The sequence below is a fragment of the Microchirus variegatus genome (assembly GCF_963457635.1).
Source record: "Microchirus variegatus genome assembly, chromosome: 11".
Lineage (NCBI taxonomy): Eukaryota > Metazoa > Chordata > Actinopteri > Pleuronectiformes > Soleidae > Microchirus > Microchirus variegatus.
In genome coordinates, this window is record NC_139812.1 from 17,111,361 (window position 1) to 17,126,265 (window position 14,905).

Genomic DNA, 14,905 nt, shown 5'->3' on the forward strand with positions numbered 1-14,905 from the left:
CTTGTTATTTTAATCAATAATCTCATTGTAGAAATCAGGACATTTTAAATGCTATGCTAGTAACATTTATCATACACCAGTGTCCGGCTTCAACTATCACGTCCACATTCTGAGTCTCCTGAGTACAACGATACAATAGATAACAAAGACATCTCTTTTGTAAAAAAAAAAAACAAACAAAAAACAAACAAACCACAAGATGCTGTACATTTGATCATGTTAACGTCATTGCAATGAAACTTATAGTCTCAAGCTCTGAAAGGAAAAGGATCGTAATGATTTCCACGTATTGATCTCGCAGAGAACATAACGTCTCTTCTTATCACATTTTGTTCCAAGTTCTATTTTATACATCTTAGGTCTTGGATAGTGTAGCACAAATGAGCCACTTTTGTTTCCTATTCATGCTCCACCTCACTACTTGACCTGAGTGTGACCTTTGACACAATTTCTCACTCCATCCTCTTCAATAGATTACACTGTTTAAGTTGTTTTAGCTGATTTAGGATCATTTTGATAATGCTGAATCCAAAAATCACATTGGTTTTGCTCAATCAGGACAACTTTCTGAACGAAGCGACATATTTGTACATATTTTTAACGTTTTTGTTTACATGTACGGGTATTTTCACGTCATATGATGCAGCATCCTTTTATATTTCTTGTAATAAACAAATTCTGAAGACTTTGCATGTGCCAACTTATGACTAATTGTTTTTTTTTTATATTACATTGAATGAAATGGCTTCAACAAGAAGATCTTGCAAAAATAAGCCTGACGTATTCTGCTACATCTACGGTGGATACACCTTTGTTCCCAACAGGAATCTGTTAGAAAACAATTTTATTTTCTCCTAAAGCCTTTTTTGGATGAGAAATATTAATGAAAATCAACTGATAACGTCACAAAAATGTAATCAATTTAGTCAGAAGATCGGATTTTTCAAAATCAAATTAGCATAAAAACAATGGATGTCTTTTTTTGGATTCAGCGGCGCAAAATGGTCCTAATTCAGTTGAAAATACATTTTTTTTTTTGTAACCCAGTGTTCTCTTCCATAGGCATCATTCACACCGCCCTCCACTGGTTTCGCTCGCTGGATGAACCGCACTCGGTCATCAAATCATTCAGATCCCAGCCCTCCCCTGTCAATACAGGTGTGCCCCAGGGATCAATTCCGGGGCCCCTGCCTCTTTATCATCTATCTCCTTTATCATCTATTTCTTCCACAAATTAAATACCCATTTCCACTGCTTCGTGGATGACACCCAGCTCTATTTGTCCAGCTCAAATCTTCTTTATTGGCACCAAATCCACATTCTCTAAAGTTGACAGTTTTTCCCTCACCATCGACAGCTCCTCCATTTCCCCCTTCCCTATGGTTAAGAGTCTGGGTGTCATCCTCGACAGCACACTATCATCCCAATCAATAACATTAACTGGTCTGCATTTTTCCATTTTCGCAATATTAATCGACTCCGGCCTTCCCATAACCCCCATACAACTTAAATCCTTGTTCACAGCCTCGTCTCCTCTCTCCTCTCCCTCACAAATCCCTCCATAAACTTCCACTGGTCCAGAATTCAGCTGCCCGCATCATCAACGGAACCCCCTCATTTCACCACATCACCCCCATCCTACAACAACTCCACTGGCTCTCAGAATTCAATTTGAAAATCCTCCTGCATGCCTTTAAGGCCATCCGCAACCTCGAGCCTCGAGTATCTCACTGACCTTCTCCACATCACTGCCTCCTCCCGCTCCCTCAGATCCTCCTCCTCCATCCACCTCACTGTACCCTCAGCCCGGCCCAGAGCTTTCAGCCGCTCTGTTCCCCTTCTCTGACTCGCGTCCCTTCTTTAAATCCAGACACAAAACCCACCAGCCTACTCTCTAAAGTGTCAAAAGGATGCATTATTATAAGTTCATAATGCAATTAAATAGAATTCTCTACGTTGATGTGGGTCTCTTGTTTAGAAAGCATCCTTTCATCTTAATGTGATAAGCATGAACGATAGGTGAGCGAGGTTTTCTGGAGGATGTTGTCTTCTGGGTACTGGTGAGGTGTGACGCCACGGTCTGCGACCTGTAGAAATCCGAGCCGGCGTGGCAGCGGCCGCATCGACTCATCAGCAGGCACATGTCCTTCCTGAAAGCCCTTGTGAAGATTGTGTAGAGGAAAGGGTTGCACAGGGAGTTGATGGGATAAAAGAGGATGAGCAGGATCTTTGAGTGCGACACGGTGATGAGGGGCATGCGCAGGGCCGCGGAGATGGCGAAGAAGGAGATCGGCGCCATGCACACAAAGTCGGTGAAAATGAGCACGGCCATGCGTTTGGCGATCTTTGTGTCTCCGTGACGAGTCGAGTGTTCGGGATTGTGGACGCTCAGATATATGCATATGTAGCAGAAGCAGACGATGACGAAGGCCACAACGTTGAGGACGAGCATAGCCACCACGTACACCTGGGAGGCCAGCGTGTCGATGTCCATGGGCAGACAGATGCTCACTTTGCTGTAGCTGCTGACCCCCACCAGTGGGAGAATGGCAACCAGCAGAGAGGAGCCCCAACCTGCCGCCATAATGGCCATAACGTGGCGCATACGCAGCCTCTTGTTGACATGCATGGCGTTGGTGATGGTGTGCCAGCGTTCGACACTAATTACGGTTAGCGTATACACCGACAGCTCGCTGGCAAACACGGTCAAAAACCCCGCGATGCCACAGCCGGGCCCCGTCTGCCAGTCTGTGGCGTGGTTGTAGTACTGCTGATGGGAGTAGTGATCCATAAAGGCGATGAGCATCAGGTAGAGCCCCATGCACAGGTCGGCGAAAGCCAGGTTACACATTAGAAATCTGGAGATGGTGAGCTTGTGGTGGCTAAGCAGCAGCATAACCAGGACGGCCAGGTTACCTAATACTGCGAAAATGGTAATGATCCAGGTGAGACAGCGCAGGATGGGAAAGCCCAGCAGGTCCTCACAGGGGTTAAAGGCATCTGGCTCTGGGGTGCACTTGACGACCGGGTTGTTAAAGCATTGATTAAGCAGGTCTGGATACTCGACGTCGATTTCATCCATAAGCTCCGTGACATCAGGTGTGGACTCCCTGGAGCATAACGCAGATGTTAAGATTAATATCCCAGCACAATTGATCAAGGCAAAACTCTTCAATGGACAGTTTGAAAAGTGTTTAAAGAGAGGAGAGGCAAACATTACTTTTTTTTCTTGGAAACTCCATTTAACTTGACGCATTTAGATTTTTCTCACTAAAATCATAACCTAAAGGGGTCAATCATTAAATAGATTTCTAAAATTCAACACAGTGCTTCCTGAATCGAGCATTAAGAATGAATAAAAAACAACTTGAAAAAGCCAATTATTTGGGAAAACAGTGAAATGAAATTACTGAACAAAGTTAATTTTATTTCAACTAGAATAAATAAAGTGTCATATATAGAGACGTGACAGTCCCTAATGAATCTCTCGTGATGAAACTTACAATTGTAATTTGATGAAATCACAGATGGTTGTCGAGTTCTTTGAGGCGCTTTCCCTTTAACCAAATGAGGGAAAATAACAAATACAAATAAATAAATGTCAGTGAACACAGCTGCTCATTACAAACAACTCATCACGGCTCATCTGTGTTCACGTGACAAAGGGTTGCGGTTACTTTTCCTTCCGACGCCAATTCTGGAAGGCACAGCAGTGGCTCGGGTACGTGAGCTCAGCCTTCTGCAGCTCGGCCAGGTTCTCCATGGGAGGGAGTCTCTTCAGAGCGAAGGCAGAGGTGGCTCTCAGGGACCTCACCTGCCTCAGCCCTTTACCTGGGAGGGAACTCAGAGCTGTGTTGGAAACGTCCCTGAATCACACAAGCAGACGACAAACAGTTCAGAGATTAGTAACTGCTTTAGAGAGTTGTGCTTTCATGAGACACTGGTCTATGTTGGCTCTTGTGCAATTTAAACTTTCGTGGAGGAAGATAAAAAGCTTTGTCAGCGATGGTGAGAAATGCTGATCTACAGAATCTCCCACAGGTGTTTGACTGAGTTCCAGTGACCGTGGGAGCCAAGCCTTAATTCACAGTGTTTTCAAACGCATTAAGACACTGAGTGAATCATGAGGTCTTTCTAAAGAGATGCACATTTGCAGCAAGGACTCTTCATCACGCAATGAGGAGATTACAGTTACACTGCGGCTGAACAATTAATCAAAGTGGGCTTACTCAAGTTTTCAAATCACAGAAGGTGCAATGGTTTTCAAACTCCAGACAGACAAGAGAAACATCTTTGTTTCATCACAAATCTGCACAAATATCACACGCAGTAATCCTATTAAATACGTGACTCGGATGAAAATTAGAATAATTATGTAAAAATTACCAAGAATCATGTCGCAATTTTAGTCAAAACAATCACAATTAGATATTTATTCAAAATCCTTCACATGTATCCTGACATAACCCTGAGGTGCCACAGTGGACGTCACGCACGTTAGAAGGAAACCATTTCCTTCACGTTGGTGATAGAACCACAAACTCTAATTCATAATTAAGATAATGGGAACATTTCATATCTACAAAACGGGCGAGCGTGCAATCAGAGACCTTGTGAGCGGCGCGCTCCTCAGACTGAGCACTTATCAGTATTCCACAGTCCTTGCTGCGTTGTTGGTTGTTTACGCAGACAGGCTGTCGCTGCCCTCGTGTTTATAGAATAAAAAACGATAAACATTGTTATGAATATTCTTGCTTCTCTAACCCAGTTCAAATATGATCCCTCACAATGCTGTTGATTGAAGCAGCAAACGATAGCAGAGGGTGTACGATCTGTCTTATTTAACCTCGCATAATCCTACATTTGCATAATGAATGAACACACAACACATTAACTCTAATTCCCTGTCATCTTTCTAACCTGCATCAGCATCAGAGGCTGAAATGGATTTAAAAAAAAAAAAAAAAAAAATCTTCTAAACATTTAATTTTGAAATTTCCTACTTGGAATATTTACAATCTTTCTCAACCTCTGATAATTCAACTAGTTGTTTCGAGTCATATTTTGAATGCACAATATTATGCAGCATTGTTACTTTATTATACTTGTCTTTTGGCCACTTGGGGGCAGCAGAAACACAACATTGTAGCATCATTGCTACCTTTTTAAGATGATTTGATAACACGTTCATAATTGGTTCTTTGCAGTCGTGTCTCTGAACATTAAGAAAATGCATGTCACTGTACTGTTAGCTCCGCTTCCTTCTCCACCAAACGTGTGATTCTTAGCCGCTAAATGCTCCATTATGTTCATTAGCCGCTAATTCAGTTTAGTTTAGTTAAAACAATGAAATGAACAGTGAAATTTGTGGCGTTTAAAACCAAAACAACAGTTCACTTTCATTACTACAAACAACCACATTTGTGCTCTATTCATTTTAAAATACATTGATTATGGCTGAATTAAATGATACTTTTACTCACAGATAACTTGGACCCGTGGCTCCCTCAAAAGCGTCCTTGTCCATGTGACTGAGATGCCTGTTGCCGCTCAAGATTCTACAAAAGACCAAAGACACAACTGTAACACAAAGGTTTTGCAGTTCATGTTCAATATAAGTGTTTTTTCACAATGATACAGTCATGGCCCCAAATCACTTTTATGTACTTTAAGTTTTCTCAGTTTGATACAGAAGCGTACTGCATTCACTTGAAAAAAAACCAAAAGAAAAATAAGTGAGCAATTCATTTTCGGTTTGTTTTTTTAATAATTTTTTCCTGTTTTTCTGACTAATATTTTTTTTTTCCTGTTTTTCTGACAAATTTTTTCCCCTGATTTTCGGAGTCATTTTCTTTCAGTTTTTCTGACATTTTTTTTCTTCGTATTTTTCTGTCTTATTTTTTTCCTGCTTTTCTGAGTATTTTTTTCTGTTTTCGGAGTCATTTTTTTTCCTGTTTTTCGGAGTATATTTTCTGTTTTCGTAATTATTTTTTTTCTGTTTTCGTAATTATTTTTGTTTCTGTTTTTATTGCAATTTCTTTTTCTGTTTTTCGTCCAAATTTTTTGTTCTGTTTTACGTAAAAACATTTTTTCAGTTTTTCTTGAAAATTTTTTTCCTGTTTTTTTGTGCAATTTTTTTTTTCAGTTTTTCATGCTAAATTACTCAAAACAAACCAAAAAATAAATTACTCAGCAAAACAGAAAAAAATACTCCAAAAAACAGGAAAAAAAATGAAGTTGGATGGAGTTTTTTTTTTTTTTTTCAAGTGAATGCAATACGCTTCTGTAGTTTGACACGGAGGAAGGACGAGCATTAATTTTTTTTTTTTTATCTCGTCACCATCAACAGTCAGCAGCGCAGGGCAAGAAAACAAGAGATCATCCAATCTATGTTTAGTCTTACATAATGTTTGTTTACTGGTACACTCAGTTTTTATGATTAGAGAAAGAAAAGCCCTAAACCTGAACAACAAGTATCAACGGTATAATGTTCGTTTGGTCATGTATGAAGGGAAAGGTGTTGATAATCAAAAATGCTTACAATGTGCTGATCTTGGATCCATTGAAGGCATGCGATTTGATTTCCTTGAAGCCGTTTTTAACCAGGTTCCTGCCAAGGACGCAATGTTCTTAATTTTAGTGTGTTGTTAAAAGCGTCTATCACCAAGGTCAAGAGAACTGAACATTCAATTACATAAAGCCTTTTGAAACACATCAAAAAAAAGACTTTGGTGACAAAGTGTTGCTCCTGCTCCTCTGATAATCTTGTAGCAAAAAAAAAAGGAAGAAAAGAATTTGGCTTCTGTACTCACAGGTCAACATACTCCTTTGTGATACCCTGGAAAGAATTGGCAGGAATGAAGTCAATCCCCATGTTTTCTTCAATTTCTCTGCACACAGAAGAGATAAAGTGTGGCGTTCACTCAGCTGGTGTGGATAAAACAATCCGTTAGACAAAATGATGTGTATACATACAGAAAGAGAAAGGAGAAATAAAAGGAACAGTTTGATGAACTGTGGCCCAGTTAGAAGATTTGCAGCAGGGTTGGTGGCATCGTGACATTTTGTAGATAAAAGTAAAAAAAAAAAGGGCTCAGAATGAAAAACTTTGGTTTTTGTTTACAAGTTGGAAAAAAGGACGAATGTGTGGAGGTTAAAGGTTCAGTGTGTAATATTTAGTTTCCTCCCTCAGTCCAAAAACATGCAGATTTGGGGATTAGGCAGTCTCTAAATTGAAAATCTGGCATAAAAATAACTAAAGGCTACCATGGGTTTAGGTAAAGGCAACATGCAAATCTTACACACTGTACCTTTAACCCCTGCAACCCCCCCCCCCACACACACATTTTAAAAGAGATTACTTACATAATAACATTTGATGCCAAGGAAAAGATAGTAGTGAAGTCTGGGAAGTGTATCATCCCTGTGTTGGCGATGCTCCTGTGAAGATGAGCACAACAGAGACAGACGATCATAAATCTCAGCTGGGGAGAGACATTCAAGGAACCAGCGCTGGGAAAAGATCCCAAGTTAAATGAGGTTTATCTCATCGTGTCACACCCCGTTGACTGTTTGCTCAATAAATGGTGGATGGGTAAAAAAAAAAATTAAAAATATCACAAAATGATCGTGCGCTTTTTGTGGGTGACGACGAGATGTTGCCAAAAATGACATAAGCATGTTCCAATAATGGAGCTGAGGCTGAGACATCTTGACATTTAGTTCCTAAGCTTCAAAATGCTGGCTCCTAAAATACCCACAATGCATTTTTTTTTTTGCAAAATTAATTTTCCAGCCTGGCAATTTGAGTGTTCCATCCTGGTGAACAGCATTCGTGTATCAAAGTCTCACATCGTTGTACTGTTTACAAACCCATGCATTTCACAACCTTGCTCTAACTCATGTGTCAAACTCAAGGCCCGGGGGCCAGATGTGGCCGAGACGTCATTTTATGTGGCCCACGTGTGATTAATTGGTCTTAAAAATATGTGTTAAAATAGGTCTATGCTGCTATAAGGCGTGCGTTGACCATTAACTACATGCATGGCGATTGCGTTGCCTGCACCGACAACAACAAAATGACAAGACTATGAGGGTAGTTTTTAAACTTTCTGTTGTCGCCCAGGAATCATGTTTGGTCTCGCATTGGGTTTCAACATAGTTGTATGACTGCAGTCATATCTTAATACACAAAGCACCATTTTTAAATCTAAATGATTAATTTCTTGCCTAAAAGGATCGGGGCCGAGCAAATACACTTCCGGGTACGAGAAGCGCACTTGCTACTCCCGTACTTGTGAACTGGAAGAAAAAATTGGAATTGGACTGAGTCTGATGAACGTGCCACATGTACGGGACTACGCAAGTACAGAGAAGTATGGATATTGAGAAACAGCCATAGTCTGTGATGTTGGTCACATCCTGAACCTCCTTCATCACGACTGTGTAAGTGGAATTTCGGTTTGGGGAACATGAGTGATGTGCAGTGGGGGCAACAGTTCAAAGCCTCACCACTGCCACCATCTTGCCCATTGTTTGCCCTCTAATGTCATTTGCAAAGAACTGACGACAAACATGGCTTTTATGGCTTTATAGTACACAGAGTTACTTTGATGCTCGGAGCTCTGCGAATCTTTGAGCTGATGTCAGCAGGTTTACACGAAGCCGTGTTATCGCGTGAAAAGGCTGTTTTTCTTATTCACTTCATCCATTTATCATGTCAAAAGATGAGGGAACATGCTCGTTTCTAAACTCTGTGTCACAGATACGAGTAAAACGTCTACAAATGCCGGCGCCTCTTGTGACTGGAGACTTCAGCATCTTCTGTTTGCACCGAGAATGAGATTTGACTTAAAACGTGCATATCAGATGGGTTTAACTGAAGAACGACTTACAAATGTTCCAGCTTGGGCAGATCGGTGAAGGCCCCTTTTTCAATCGTCGTCAGACTCTTGATGTTCCGCACTGACCTGCAGCACGAAAGATGAGGAAGAATGTCAGCAACAAACTCATGCGTTCATCAGCGACACCGACAGTCGAGGATTAAATATGCTGCATTGTAACGAAGAGACTAATCCCGGGGAAACTAAATGCAATGCAAAACACGGCAGCTGTTACAATTAATAGCTATTTACATCACATTTGAATAATGCGGTGTCTGGCGGAAGGTAAGAGTCGCTCACACTTGTGTCAGGCTGTGGAGAGAGAGGAAGGCATGTCTCTGTATCGTTGTGATGTAGACACTCTGGGAAATCTCACTGTGACAACAGAGAGAGAGAGAAAAAAAAGCTACACATTAGTCAACAAACAGACGAACAAATGACTCTAGAAATGTCTCGGATCCTCAGGCAAATAAGAATTTTCAGTGTAAGAAATACCAGAAATTCCACTCTCACTTTTTAACGCGCTTTCGTAGAGAAATGGGACAGTGGTGATTGATTCAGGGATTCAAACCATTAGGGAGATATTAAAATACCACCATCAACAAATCATACCTGTAGGATATTACACACACACACTCGCGCTTCACCTCACGTTTGGAACAGCTCCAAGCATACATCACAGAGGCATCTGGGCCATGAAGACTAAGTGGAGATGTTTTAAAAGGAGGTCTAAACAAAGACTTTCAGAGACAAACAAAGTCAACAAGAGTTCTTGACTCGTCCTTGAACACTTTATTTTCTGACGGATGACTTGTCCTCTCTGAGCCGCTCTCCATCCACCCTGTAATCACTGTTTCACTCTCGCACTCTGCTGTAATAAGCCAGCACTCTAGGGTTAATGCCATTCTGCTTCCATTTCAAACTGAAAAAAAAAAACAATTAAATGACTCCATCTGTAGCCCAACGCTTATATAGTTGTTGTTTTTTTTCCCTTTTAACCCCCTCCTCTGATTGCGCTAACGCCTTCTGACATAATCAACACTTACAGCTCGTGAAAAAGCTTTTTCACGCGATCCTCTGGAAGAAGATGAGAAACCACGCGCAAACATCTCGGGAGTCATTACCTTGACTCTGCTGCTCTGGGCAAATCGCTTTCGACCTCATTTGTTTTGTAGTTGAAGACGGCGAAGATTGTAGGTCGATTACTGTCCTTATCCCGCTGTACGAGCACGAGTGGGGAATCGATTCATCTGGTTAAGGCAGGTTTATTACTGGGCTGGTGGTGTCGCTACCAGATCTCTACCAGAAACCCGATTCTTGTGAGAAAGTGTGGTTACTCTCTGTTACTGCTCTTGTTTTATGACAGCTGTGGTAAAACAAGAATACTTAGTATAGTATTAGGGCCACAAGGGAAGAAAACCTTGAAGACCTCGACATGCCACAATAAACTTGTGGAGATTAAACTCCAAATTCGCCTCGACAGAGAGAACAACCGCTCCACAGAAGCTGCCACTACTGGATTTGAATGGTCAGTGTCAGACATGGTTGGTAGCGTCACTAAAGAGAATGATATTTTACCGCTTCCTGTCAAGAACAGTAAAGCACGTTCACAATCGTCTGATTAAAGTCGACTTAAAGGTGCCATATGTAAGAATGTGGCCAAAAACGGTTACTACACTCAAATTTAAAATACAGAAGTCTTTTAAGTTTCGTTTTCTCCACCATTGTAGCTCAGGCGTAACTGGTGACCCGTGGTTGCTCGGCAGCTGAGACTCTACTGTCTGCAATGATTGGTAGACGATGGTACATGCCAAAACATTTCATTTTTAAAACATAAACATGATTTGCAGTCTGCAAAATATATTTTTTAATGCAAATATTTTGGCTGTACTGTTGTTGTTGGTGAGTTCAGTTTGTTATATGAACATTATTCCTGAATCTCTGTGACATATTACGAGGATTTAATGGCCAGTTGCTTTAAATGTATTAAATAATGCACCTTTAAATCTCGACATGAGATTACGTCATGTTCAATTTTCTTCATGTGTGGCCCTAATACTCTAGGACATTAGTTTTGCATATCTAAATGTGAAATATGTGTGAAATCATGAAACTTGCTTGACTTATTTGGGTTAAGACTGGAGACTCGTCATTATTTAACAAATATCATCATATTACAAATATCCATCATATTAATCAAAATCCCTGAAACTGCTGTAAATTGTTTCAACAGAAAGTAGCTGCACTTGCGTAGAGCTAATCCGGTTTCTGGTACAGATCGGGTTGGGAACTGTGGCGCATGCACAGAGCATCCAGGCCAGCATCAGTCCAACTCTACTCCAGTAACTCCAATAACAATAACTGGGTCTGACTGAATAATTAAATTTGGTGCAATTTCAGATTAATACGTTTTCCATGCATTTTTTAATTTTATTTTTTAAAGCGGGTTTAGTCGGACAATGTGGAGGATAAAGTGATAGCAAATGAGTGAATGAGTTTCTGCGATATTTGGTAAATGATAATATTACAAGTTTAGGACGATAACTCATTAATCAGCAGCTAAAATTTACAGATATATGTATATATATATATATATATATTCAGGTGTAGCTGTAATGCGTTTACCTGATTTGAATAAAGGAACATTTAGTAGTTTTTCTTTTACTGACACGTGCTAGTTAGGCGACGATTATAATTTGAAGCCTGTCTAGCTTTTATGGAGGTGGGCTTCGCTGTTTCACATCAGTGGAGGTATTTTATTCAGCAGCTTTCTGCTTTTAAGAGCATCAATCTTTGACAAAAAAGGGTCATTCACCTTTATGTGCTGGGATCCATAAAGTACATACTGTAAAGTAGCAGCCACATCTACATTCACGACTCAGTGAGAAGTGCAGCGCTGCCATTAAAGTGACATTCATGTTAAGGACACAGTATAAACGTGGGACTGAAACTTTCTTTTCCTCTGAATTAAAATGGTTCACTTTTCATATTCTCTCGTAACTTGTGGCGCAGATGAGAGCGAGCAGTTATGTTAGTTATGCAGACATGTTAAGATACATGTCATCATTGCATCGTTTACATGGAACACGCAGGAGATTGATTGGAAAATGACAGAATTTAATGCTTTTAAATCCATATTATTATAGTATTTGAGGCTGATACCATCCCATGTGTAATTTATTCACCATTGTTTTTATTCTGTGTTTTAAAGCTGTAACTGTTGTGTGTTTTTTTTGTGGTGCAGACCATCTTGGCCAGGTCTCCCTTTGAAAAAGAGGTTTTTAAATCTCAGTTGGATTTATCTGGTTAAATAACTGACAGATAAAACTTTATTCATTCCCCCAGCTTCCACAGTTCCGTCACAACCATTCACCGAGACATGAAACCAGAGTGCATGAATGAAACGTTACATGGCGTGTGGGGGAAGAGCGTTCAAAGCCAGATATTTAAAACACAATGCACAGTGCGACAAGTAGAGCCCAACTGGTCTGAGAAGAAATAAAGAAATAAAAACTCAGGGAATTAAAACTAGTAATAAATAACTAAGCATGCATGCATAAATACAAATACAGAAGAGGATTAAGGTCAAATGTAAAGAAAAAAAAAAAAGGAAACATAGTCTGGCTGGAGATTAAAACAAAAATTCTGAATTTTTTTTTTCCATCAGAAACCTTTTTTTTGTTTCCAAAGAAATCCCCAAGTGGCCCTAATACTCTTCCTTACAGATACAATAAGGAATAATTAAATAGAGTAGGTGTATTGAACATACCCTTTAGCCTCAACTCTAAAGTAAAACAAAAGACTTACATTCTGGTGATGTTAACCAGCTCTCTGAAAGCATGAGTGGGCACTTCTTCCAAGGTCAGATGCATCAGCCTTCTGTAAAAATTAAAAATATAAAAATTAACTTTAAATTAACAACATTTACAAAAAAGAAGATCCATTTTAAAACAGGTTTAAAAATGCCTTTTCAACCTTTCCCCCTAAGTAGCTTTACAATGTCTAAGAAAGACACTTAGTGACACAAGTCAAGACATAATAAGTCCCAGAAGAAAGGAAAACACAGTCCCTGAAGTCGCAGCACAAGGGCACAGAAATATCAGGGGTAAAGCTGCAAAGTTCGGGTTAATACTCACAGTCGAGACACGGATGCAGGCCGGGTCCTGGAGGCCAGCTGAGTCTCTCTGCTGCATTGGAAAGTGTCTGCGCTGCAGCGGCAGATGGCCGGACACCTATAAGCGCAGCAGGAGCGCACGACCAGGACACCGGACAGCGCCAAGAGGAGCCAGACCGCCCACGGAGCCATGTGTGACACCAGGCCACTCACACCCTTCTCCTTCTTCTTTTATTTATTTATTTTTGTTTTTAAAAATATATATACCAAAGAGAGGAGAGGGGAAAAAAAGTTTAAAACTTTCTGTGGGACATTTAACACAGAAAAAGTGTCTTTTATTCTCTCTCTTTTTCTTCCACCTGCTCTGTCTTGAGTGTCAGGATCCCTGGTGCTGCGTTCAGGCGCCGGCGTAATTGCGAGGTTTTTGTCCAGAGTCCAGAGGGAAGCAGAGAGAGAGTGGATTGGTCTTTGACAGCAGAGCTCTGCACAGATGTGACGTTCAGTGGGTGGAGATCAAGAACACAGTCTGCAGTGAAAGGTGGTGTGTTGAAGCCACGCTCATCTGTGCTTGTAAATCACTTCTCAAGGGCTGAGAGACACTTTAAAGAGATACAGTGAAAGTAGGTCAGGTATTATGCAGCTTGGCCGTATTTGTATTAATAATTAGTCAGAAGATTTTTCAACATTTAGCATCTTTAAATTTGGAATATCTGGGAAATCATCTTCATCTACTATTTCCATACGACTTGAACTTTAATCTTGCAAGAATGACTTTAAGGCAAAGTCTTGTTTTTTTTTGTCAAAAAAGAAAAGAAAGAGGGTGGTCCAAAATATTGACTTCCATAGAGCAAATCATATTCTACAGCATTGGTTCTCAAAGTGCGGCCCGGGGGCCAATGGCGGCGCACAGAAACATTTCTGGCGGCCCGCAATGAATTACAGTTGATAGTTTTAATCCAGGAGCTACTAAGCTTGTTAAATGTTTAGTGGACATTACTGGATACAGACCAATAAGTGTAAACAAAAATACTGAGTATTTACCTGGTTTCTATATGGTGAATTTTAGTGTTTTATTAGGTTATAATCTGGTAATAAGCAGGTAGCTACAACCCCCAATTACTAGCTATTTACCCAGTAAATATATGGTAACAGAAATGTGTTACTTGGTATTAACCTGTAATTAGAAGGTAAGAACAAAGGCCAAAATACTGGGTAATTACCCAGTAAATTATAAAGCGTTATTATATCAATGCTTAAATGACATTATATTAACGCTTATATTACTTAACGCTAAACTGAAGAACTGCAATCTGGTCATAAAAATTATTACAAATGGGATTTATTTCTGTTTTTTTTTTCCTTTGGTGGCCCTCAGTCCAATGTTGGGCTCCTAAATTGGCCCTCAGGTATCAAAACTGTGAGAACCCCTGTTCTACAGACTGAAGAAAACATCAGAAGTGCAGAAATATCACACAGTCATCATTTATACCGCAATAGCAATTTCACTAAAAATTAATCACAATTAGATTATTTATTCAAAATCTTTCAGCCCTGACTTTAACTGGGACAAGTGGACGTGAACAGAATGGTGGGAAGGAGATGACCAACTCAACATCCCTAAAAGAAAACATACAAATGAATAATCAATAAAATAATCAATCATGTATACATCTGTATTGTTTTTTTTAGTGTTGATTCATATCAATCTAAATATTAAATCTCACAGTGAATGTGACTTTCAGTGAATAAAATATGAGTTAGTGTGATGCTTATTTGCGAAAACACTGGGGTTTTCTCTTTTGAAATCACTGTAACGGCCACTCAGTATTTCAATCAAGCAAAAGGCAACGCGGTTTAATTACATGGGTGATGATGATGAAGGCAGGACGCTTCTATTCGGTTAGCGGGG

The 14,905-nt window shown here is 40.0% G+C and overlaps 1 protein-coding gene across 1 annotated transcript; it reads right to left on the bottom strand.

Annotated features, from left to right (window-relative positions):
- Positions 1 to 1,951: 1,951 nt before the first annotated feature.
- LOC310933818 (lutropin-choriogonadotropic hormone receptor-like) lies at positions 1,952 to 13,188 on the bottom strand (the record flags this gene model as incomplete). Its single annotated transcript, XM_083897388.1, has 11 exons — positions 1,952 to 3,110; positions 3,504 to 3,557; positions 3,678 to 3,866; positions 5,484 to 5,558; positions 6,542 to 6,610; positions 6,813 to 6,890; positions 7,366 to 7,440; positions 8,895 to 8,969; positions 9,183 to 9,257; positions 12,690 to 12,761; positions 13,019 to 13,188. The coding sequence occupies 11 exons, from the start codon at positions 13,186 to 13,188 to the stop codon at positions 1,952 to 1,954; spliced, it is 2,091 nt and encodes a 696-aa protein (XP_083753514.1).
- Between the last annotated feature and the right edge of the window lie 1,717 nt (positions 13,189 to 14,905).